The 10,027-nt window shown below is 39.5% G+C and overlaps 1 protein-coding gene and 2 non-coding genes across 3 annotated transcripts in view; 2 read left to right on the top strand and 1 right to left on the bottom strand.

The window, feature by feature from the left end:
* The first annotated feature begins 2,837 nt into the window (after positions 1-2,837).
* Positions 2,838-2,909, top strand: Trnaw-cca (transfer RNA tryptophan (anticodon CCA)). The gene has a single exon. It is a non-coding gene; the product is annotated as a tRNA-Trp (tRNA).
* Positions 2,910-5,200: 2,291 nt separating this feature from the next.
* The window catches only part of LOC136424013 (delta-like protein C), a 31,229-nt gene continuing 26,402 nt past the window's right edge, over positions 5,201-10,027 (top strand). Inside the window, exon 1 of the mRNA XM_066412412.1 lies at positions 5,201-5,276. Coding sequence (XP_066268509.1) covers positions 5,201-5,276 — 76 coding nt within the window. The remainder of the gene's footprint in view (positions 5,277-10,027) is intronic.
* Positions 5,639-5,710, bottom strand: Trnaw-cca (transfer RNA tryptophan (anticodon CCA)). Its single transcript has one exon. It is a non-coding gene; the product is annotated as a tRNA-Trp (tRNA).

Genomic DNA, 10,027 nt, shown 5'->3' with positions numbered 1-10,027 from the left:
TAGTATAATAGATAATAATGCTGGTAGCGCTGAGTAGACTGAGTAGAGGATCACTGCGTAGCAAGACGTCCCGGCGCCTAAATATACGACCTGTGCCAAGCTGATACACAACTATCATTCACGTAAGAAATATAACTTCATAAAACACTAAACATTTTGGGTCTTTAAGTGTTTGTTGAGAAGAAAACCGACCGAAGAAAATCAACGTAAACATCGGTGTCGTCTGGCGACGTTGTTTTCCAACCTTTTTTCCTCGCCGTGATGGTGGCGGGGCGATTTAACGCACGGCGAGGTTCAGAGATTTGTTACGCTCTAACATGTGATTGGTAACGTCTATGACAAGGAAACTGAATACAGAGATGGCGAAGACATTAGGCAATAAGAAGACGGAGTATTGTTGATGTAAGCGGTGTCGTTTTTTCGTAAATATTTTGTCAGTCGGGCCGCATGCAATACGTAAGTCGGGCCACGCACAAAGTGCGTGGTAGCCTATTTCCCGTGAAAACATGAGCTGGGATGCGCTAGATATAGCCCTTCTCCCATGATGTGAGAAGTGCACACAGTCGAAAATTCCCGGTCAAAAGAAATCTAGAATATAGTAGACTGCAAGCCTCATTTACATTTTCTTAACTCCATCATAAACTTCCGAAGAGAGCAATATTATAAAAGCGTGCCAAGTTAGGCACACTATCGAGCGTAGCACTAAATCAGACCGTACATTCGCGAAAACGTCTCACAGCATTTGCCGCTTGTAACTCGGAGCGTGAAGGGCTCATGAACAGTCTGAAGACATTTCTTATCCAATTATGTTATCTAGATGAATGTGTTCAAAATTCATTCATCAAAACCTGACCACTCTCTGGCAACCAGCGATGGAGCGCCGTGAGTTCGAGCGCGTAAAGAAACCTGCGATGTTAGGGCATCCCCCGTTATATTACGTCGTTTCTGGCCATGGCCTCTACTACTAGGCCCACCTACGGGGTTATGGATAGTAGAATTCAGCAGAAATAGGAAAACTAGACTTAAGTATTTGTGCTACATATACAAATGTACTTCAGGTTTGCTATGTTAGTTTCGCGATTACGGGGTCTTTTTATAAATATGAATTGGTATTGAATTTTTCTTTCTATTTGAGTTGAATGTGTGATAGTTGTGTGCCGATTTGTTAAAAATAGAGAGAACGCTAGCGATCACAAAAACACCCCTCCCAATGAAATGGTATGGCTACCCTGTGACGTCACAAAATCAAGATGGCGGCCACCACACATGCCAACGGATCCAACAAATATTTTGCTACGCAAACCTGTAATAATTCGCCTGGAGAGTGAACCCACGGGAATGGTAACTACGCGGGCAAATGTTACTATATACGAATGAACTGTATTGCTAAACAATATCACACGGCACAATGTACGACATAAAATCAACAATATTACACGGCTAGTCTATCCTACAATTCTAACTACAAAATATCATAAAACATGGATTACTAGTACAATAAACTCTATATTATAAAGTCACGTATTTGGTCTCGCTTTTGAAATGATGTGTAAAAACAATTGACCTATTCAGGTGGTAGACAAACTCTACTGACAATTTTTTTCTTCCAATTTTCCATTTTGAAGCACGCGTATTTAGTTAAGTGATGACTGCTGTGGCCCGTAGCAACAAGTGCGACTCCATGGCGTAACGGTAGCATGTTCGAATCACGTCGGGGTCACATATCATTTTTAGCTGCAAGTGGATTGTGTCAGGCATCTGTACCCTGCTTATGAGATTTTCTGCTTGAAAATACAGAAAAAATGTATTCCTCTCGCGTTTTTTATATAGTGAAGATCCAAAGTCAATAAAGTTGTATCAAATCGCTATTTTTCCAACAACGTGGCATTTAGAAAGTAGCCGATTGCTTTTAAACATCAAATACAGTGAAATAGAGTACCCACAAAACGACGTCAAAAACAAGCCGGAGCCTAACCTCTGCTTGGAGAGTAAAAAAGTAGACCCTGCCAGCGAGAGCTTGTATAACACGTACATCCATTAGGCATGCGATTAGCCTGGAAACCGTACCATCGGGGGCTCCCCGATATCTCTACGGCACTGGGAGTGACCCCCGCCCGCCCAGACAGCTTAGCCCGCTCGGGGTGTTGGTTTACGGCCTTGATTAAATTAGTTCGCTCTACGGCGAAACTACGGTGACTGCGAAACTCTATATGGCAGCTAAGATGACAATCTGACAGAAACGGGTCAATATAAGAGACTGGGGCCGGTAAAACACACCTAAGCCGACCGGTAGAGACTGGTGACCAGGCTAACATGCAATGTGCTGTACCACACTATTTCAAAATTTAGAAAATACTGCAATACCTAAAAATACTAGTACCGCTACTTGCCAAAATTCATGCAAATCCATCAAACGAATCTTGATTTATAGGTGTTTTCCTTATTTCCGCTTTTCCTTTTGATATTTGATGACAGAATAATTCATATGATTATTATTTTGTATAATTTTGATCTATTTCTTTATAAATTGTAAATGGTAATTTGATAATGTACAGTGCAATCACACTTATGATATAGCGTAATCTTACTTATCATGTTTACAACTCAACTTATTCTGTAGTTCCTCTTCTTTTCCATTTGTTTCATTAGGATTTATGGTATAGTTTCAATTAGTTCTTTCGTTCATTTTGCTTCGTTTTTATTATGTATAATTTAGTAAAAATTCCCATTGTCTTGTTTAGGAGAGGCCCATGAAAAGCCATCTCAACAGCTATTGAATTATTGAAAAAAGTTGTTGTTTATTCATGATTGATACGTGTGAGAAACAAAACATGTGCGACTCCGTGGCGCAACGGTAGCGCGTCTGACTCCAGATCAGAAGGTTGCGTGTTCGAATCACGTCGGGGTCACATTATAATTATTTTTTGATCCGTTCATTTTCATTCCCATTTATTCTTTTTGTCACTCTCTTAACCCTCAAACCACCGTATGGGGTCAAAACTGACCCCAGGCGCATATCAACATGTGCCATTTTGACATTTCGAGTCGAAAACAAAATTCCTTCTATGAGTTTGTTTGTATATATGTCTTATAACTTCTCACAAGTTTTTACCGACATTGGCTCATTGTTGATTAAGTTATCCTAGAAAGTTTACGCATGGTCCAGTGGGGTCAAAATTGACCCCAGCAAAATCTGCACTCATATTCCCTATTGTTTGATACTTGTCATCTAGTAACATTTATGATAAGGGTTATTATGATCATAGTTACAAAATACAATTTTGTAGAAACTTGAAAAAGCAATTTTTTTAAATGAACGTAAAAATTAATGACGTTGCGACGTATTATGACGTCATTTATGTTATTTTATTGACGAAAACCTACAAATTGGGTATTTCCGTATAATTCAAAGGTACACGATAAAACTTTAGATATAAATTTAGATAGAAATTATGTGTGATAAATCATAATATATCCAAAGACATTATTTGTAGATGGCAATAGGAACGACGTCAAAATAAACGTCATAAAAATTATATTCATATCAAGTTAAACTAGGGAAATCCGCCATCTTGGTTCCGCCATCTTGAATTATTTTGAATGCATTTTTTCATTATATAACCTAATAACACAATAAAAATGGACCAAAACGTTTATATTAAGATTGGTTCTGTTTTAATAAACATGGTAATGATGAAATTTGAGGTTGAAATATAGCCGGTTATAGCTAATCTAATTATATCGTCCGCCATCTTAGATTTTGACCAATGGCGTAATCAAATATGCATAAATTATGAATATTAAATCATAAAAATGATAGTGAATTAAATTGGTTGGTATTGATGTAGCAAAATAAGTGCAGTTTAAAAAGACAGCCCTAGAATTACATTGTAAAATCCAAAAGTAGCGACATTTTCCAAATATGGCTCTAAGAAACCGGTTGCCATAACAACATGAAAACATTGATTAGATATTTCATTAAATCAAAATTGTTGCCAACGAAATTTTAGCAAAGGTGACCAAGTTTGGTTGTTCTAGCGTAAGCCATTCAGGTGCTATATGACATCAAGTGTTGGCGCAGGCCTCAAAAGAGCCCGCTTGTCTGAATAGCGTTAGTTGCAAAAGACGATGTTCCCTATTTTTGCATAAATTATGATAATGAGCAAAAATTATTCACACCTAATCATGTCAAACTGTCCCTTATAGATTACTTAAACTATACATATATACAAACCACAAAAATAGTCACCAATAAAGCTATATTTGTAGAAAACATTGTGGGGTCAGTTTTGACCCCATACGGTAAGATTAGTCGTAAAAAGCTACGGTGGTTTGAGGGTTAATGATGTCATTGTTATATTTTTTTTCATTGTTATCAATTTTATGATAAGGAAAAATATAAGGTATGTCCAGGTAAAACAATCCCCTGCAAAGGACAGTTATCTAGTGACTACATGGCAGGGAGTATCTTACAGTTTTGCTAATGTCCATGGCAAGTTCATATGGAAATTTGTTTAATGTTGTAAACCATTGAAAATATGATGCAACTTAGAATAGAACAGAAATAACCTACTCTATTGTTTGGGTGCTATAGGGGAACTAGTGACAATTTTGATAATGTGTTGTCACAGTTTTCGACCGTTATTTTATCATTAATATGATAAAATGGGCACGCTCATCTTGACTTAGTTATAAGTTATAAGTTATAAATGCCATATCACCAATTGCAAATACTTTCTACTGCCATCAAAAACTTAACATGTCTTTTATAAGGCGTTTCTTTTGCAAGTAGTCACCGCGCACGTGTTTGGCCATTTTGAAGTGCTCGCAACCAGTCGAGTACCTCTTATAACCAGAAATCATCCGCGCCAAGTACTCTACTCTGTCCACGCTAACCAAGTAGCTATGAAGAGGGCACTTGAAATGCGGATCTAACACGGTAAGAGGACTTAGCGGTGGCACCAACGGCCGCCTATTTAAACCGAATCTCCGGCAAGCCCATTTGATTATTTGTTGCACGGTTCTTTCCAACACTTCTACAGGACCGATGCCGCAGAATTCTCACCATGTAGACCAGAACTCCGCGTTTAGTTTTACAGTGTAGAGCTAGAGTAGAGGTAGAGGAGCGTTAGGGTGTTTTTGTTTTTTTCGTGGGAAATGTTATGTTGGCGTTCTTTCATCTCACGATACTGTGCTCCCTATGATGAACAAGGGAAGGACAGGGCATAGATGCGCGCTGCTGTTGCTGAGTTTGTTTTTCTGCGCACCATGCTTTGGTGAGTGTTTTGTGCTTTTTCTTGTAGCTGTAGCATTTGTTTTTCATTTCGAGTATAAAACAGATACATAAAGGTGTTGAAAAACAATAGGCTTATGAAAACATAATCGGGAAATGTAAAAACACTTCCAGCAACACGCAGGCAAAAGTCACCAAGTGTTGAATACCTAGAGAGACAATTGACTCGTAACTGAACCAAGTAAAACCCAGCACCAAGAGACCACGTTTAGCGAAATAATAGACGTTAAGCAATGACAACAACAACAAATCTTCTGCCTGTCATTTTTTTTTTGGTTCATTGACGCGCACATGTAATTTCAGATTAAGACTTATAGAGCTAAAAGAAGAGCGAAAAAGATAATGTGACCCCGACGTGATTCGAACACGCAACCTTCTGATCTGGAGTCAGACGCGCTGCCGTTGCGCCACGGAGTCGCACTTGTCCTACCCAAAGCAATGTAGATAGATCCATAGAGAAAACAAAATTTCTTGATATATCATTCAATGCACACAGAGCTTTTCATGTAGACAATTTGGCAAGCTGCACTTGGACAATAGCTCTATACTGTTGATTAAGAATTTAGCATATGACTAAATCAACTAATAACGCGGATAAAAACAACAAACTTAATGCCATTTTGGTGTTAATTGGTTATCATGTTATGATGAAGTTTGCAAATTAGGTTTTTGTGGCCTTATGCGCTTAGTCATACTGTAAATGCAGGAAATGTTCGCGGTGGTTTTATGTTTGCGGTTTTCGTGGCGACATTTCAAGGAGTGTTCGCGGTGGTTTTAAGTTTGCGGCAGCGCGTCACATACTGCTACAGTATTGGACAAAAAGTTCGCGGTGGTTTTAAGTACGTACTTTAAAACCGCGAACACTCCATTTTCGCCTTAGCGCGAAATAAAAAATTACGCGAACTTAAACGCATTTACAGTAATTTTTGGGCCCTGAAATATGCTTATCTTATGGTATATCGGTTCTATTGCACTCGGTTTCTTGAATGTGGCCACGTTTTTTTTTCCTTCGAGACGCTGATTCTGAGCAGACTATACAAGGCGCAATCATCAGAAACTGAACGCAACAGAACTAATAAGCAATTAGAAAAAAATCATATTATAATCCCCACAAAAAGCCCGACTCATAGTGCCTGCTAGACCAATGGAACATGATTAGTTTCCGGTCCCGAGAGGTCCCGGGTTCGAAACACCGATATGCCCCGATGTTGTGCCCTTGGGAAAGGCACTTAACACGACTTTTTTCACTTCACTCAGGTGTAAATGAGTACCTAGCTTCGGTCAGGGACGTCCCTCGGATTAAATGGAGATCCCGTGTTTGAGGAGAGCCACACCTCGAGCACGTTGAAGAATCCACCGCACTTATCAAAAAGAGTAGGGGTCCTTAAGGTGTGAGTGGTTCAAAACCTACAGCCATATGGCCGCACATGGGTTCGCCTTTAGCCTATAGCTAGTTGGGCAACCCTGGCATGTACATGCTGAACTGAAAAATAAATAAATAAATAAATAAATAAATAAAAAGAGAATCTAGATCTCTACCTCCCGACCGCAATTTTTGTCAGGACTAGAAACGGAAACACAACATTTTTCCCTAAGCCTATGAAGGCTACCGCAGCCGACTGCTGACTAATCCGATAACCGTATGCCGGCAACATTAAGTAACGATATTACAACGCCTGGATTTGTTACCAAGCTACGCATGATCCGAACAGGGACAATTCATGATTCAGAATAACACTAGAAACTAGCTCCGGGGCAAAACTGTCTGTATGTGAAATTCACACAAAAGTTTGTTTTGAATTCTCAAATATCTTCATTAAACGTTACCGAGACACATTATTTGTAGTTTATCAAACACATAGGCAATTTGAAAAAAATGTATTGATCTACGACTACTGTTATTCGGCGAGTTTTAGGTGTTGGATCTTATACAGGGCTCTTGCAAGTATATTAGTTTCAGGATGTAGAGAATAAAATTAATTGTCGTCTGGTAACAAGAGTACTCCTACAGTCCATATTGTAGCCAGCTTAACTCCAGGTAGATATATTCGGTTTCGGTACTTCAGCCTTTTGAAATCACCGAAGCGAACCGTATCCGTTTTGTAGCTATATGACCAACACGCTTCGCAAGCACTTAGAATATGCAGCCCTATGCAAGGCCAGTATCGTGTGACAGGTTGAGAAGTAGCCTGGTCCCAGTCTCTAGGGGTCGGCTTAGGGTTGTTTTACCGGGCCCAGTCTACTTTATTGAACCGTTTCTGATAGCCTTTCTACTTCGGCTGCCACACTACTTCCGTTGCCACCCTACTTTCGAGCTAATTTAATCCAAGGCCGTAAACCAACACCCTGAGCGGGCTAAGCTGTCTGGGCGGGCAGGGGTCTCTCCCAGCGCCGTAGAGATATCGGGGAGCCACCGAGGGTATGGTTTCCAGGCTAGCTAAGAAGCGACACAACAGTACTATTGTGTTGTTTACTGTTCATGTAAAGCAAATACTTTGGTCAGTTTTAAATCTTTGGCTTAGGCAGGTTGGAAATGGAAGTGACCACATTTGTATTAATCGATCTCCAATTCTTTATCTTTTTCTCTAGTGTATTTGATATCTACAGTGCGTTGATGAAGGTTAGACATCCAGGTAATTAGATACACCAAAAATTGTTACTCAAGCAACTGGATAAAATTTTGAATTTTGATATATACAGTGGTTGAGACAACTTTGTACTATCATGTAAAACTTTGTTTATGTATGTCGTATTTATTTTATCTAATGTGATACGCGTTAAGTACATAACTCCATGTGCCCCTAAATCTAACTGGACTGCACAAAATGGCGCCGAGCATTTGCAAAGTAATTTGTCGCCCTAAATTGTCTGAAATTATATCATAATCAGTTGGCAAAATGGCGCACATATACCGGCGCAAAATGGCGCAAAGCGGCGATCATCGTCTAAAATATATTTTTTATTATCTTTAAACAATCGGTAATTTTCTTAATTCAGTTACAAATTCAGGCAAATATTAAGCGGAAGCAACATACAAGTTGGACACTGAAAACAATACATGGAAAATATCGGTCTGTGTATCAGATAGGGGAAAGTGTGTCTTTATCTATTTATTTATTCAACTTTTGTTCGGGATGAACATGCTGATACATGAGCAGCGTGGGTTGCCCAACTAGCGAATGGCTATCGTTAGGGCCCTGTCACACTTGTGCGTATATTCAAGTGCGCGTGAGTTGCGCATGAATTTTTTTTTGGTTAAAGTATGTTTTGCGGAGGAAGAGTTGTTTTCTACTTTGACCCACCGTTGTGCAGCCTAGTGATCGAACCTAAGAAATGACTTCTTCGGCTGCAAACTTAACCTAATCCAATAACATGTTAATACGCAATTCATGCGGACTTGTATATACGCACGAATGTGACAAGGCCCATAAGTAGGGTCACCTACGGTGCACCTACGATGTTAATTTTGCAGTAAAACTACTTCATATACATTTAGTCTGCTGGCGCACGTACACGGATAGGATAGGTTGTATGGAACGGGGAAACGACTCCCTTTATTCATAATGTCATCATAAGATAACCCCTTAAAGTGTTTGACAACAGACTTGCGGGGCGCTTTTTCCGTGCGTCCATTTCTCACGACGTCCAGAGCACAACTGGGCGATCCCGGAAGCGGCGCGCTCTTTTACGCGGTGCCATGTTTCATAGAGCTAGGCATGGAGCATAAGGGCATTATATAGTACGGATTTCCGTTTAAGGGCTAACCCTGGGAAATTAAAATTACAATCAATACGTCACACACACAGTCAATAGGATACTGGGTTTAAAAAATAATAATTTTCAACTTTTGAGAAAAAAAATTACCATTCGTATCTACATCGAGTTATACATTTTATACACAAGTAAATATAAGTATTACAAAATAGGATTTCCAACCTTCGAGAATTTCCAAGTACTTACAAATTATGACATATTAGTAATCATATCAGTACCGGCGCTTCTGTGCCTAGGCCTCAAGGCGCTCGCTTCAGACGGCTAATGAAATCCATATTTACATATCACTATAGCAACGTGCCCCAACAAAGCAACGGCCGCAGGTGCACCCATTCAGTAATCTAAACACCGCCTGTAGTTCAAAGATGATGGGGCCTAAGAAAATAATATGTTGTGTCTCCGGTTATCGTGCGGAAAAACTTGGTTTGGGAGGAAGGAAAGGGTTGGGCTTCGCCTTCCACAAAATAAAGGATAATAACCCACTGGACCGACGGTCTCAAAAAGGCTTTGGGGTAAACTTAAAGGCAACCAAAGCAATATTAGTGCCCCAAAAATGGAAAGAAGATAATGCTGAAATCTTTATGGTAGTGACATTTACTAACACTGTTTAGCACATTTGCGTAGTAACTTCACACTTTGAGCGTTTCAAAACAGCGCAAATACTTCAGTATGATGATCCCCTTAGTGTCGCAAGCCTACAAAAAACCCGGCGACGAGTTCTCACATCACAACGACAGCGTAATTTTTTACTTGTGGATGTCGCTATACATTGTGATAGTGTTGCTTGAGCTAATCATGTATAGAAATGATTAGATAGATAGACTTTCAACTTTCAACATTTTCGGGCCCTAATATTGCTCGGGTTTCCATTAACCCTACCTTTTTTAGGTTTCTTAGCTATAGTCTTTTAGATTTCGGCCGGAGTGATCCAACAAATATAGTTTAGCATAACAAAACCTG

Source organism: Branchiostoma lanceolatum, chromosome 18 (assembly GCF_035083965.1).
Source record: "Branchiostoma lanceolatum isolate klBraLanc5 chromosome 18, klBraLanc5.hap2, whole genome shotgun sequence".
NCBI lineage: Eukaryota > Metazoa > Chordata > Leptocardii > Amphioxiformes > Branchiostomatidae > Branchiostoma > Branchiostoma lanceolatum.
This window is presented reverse-complemented; position numbering and strand designations above follow the sequence as displayed.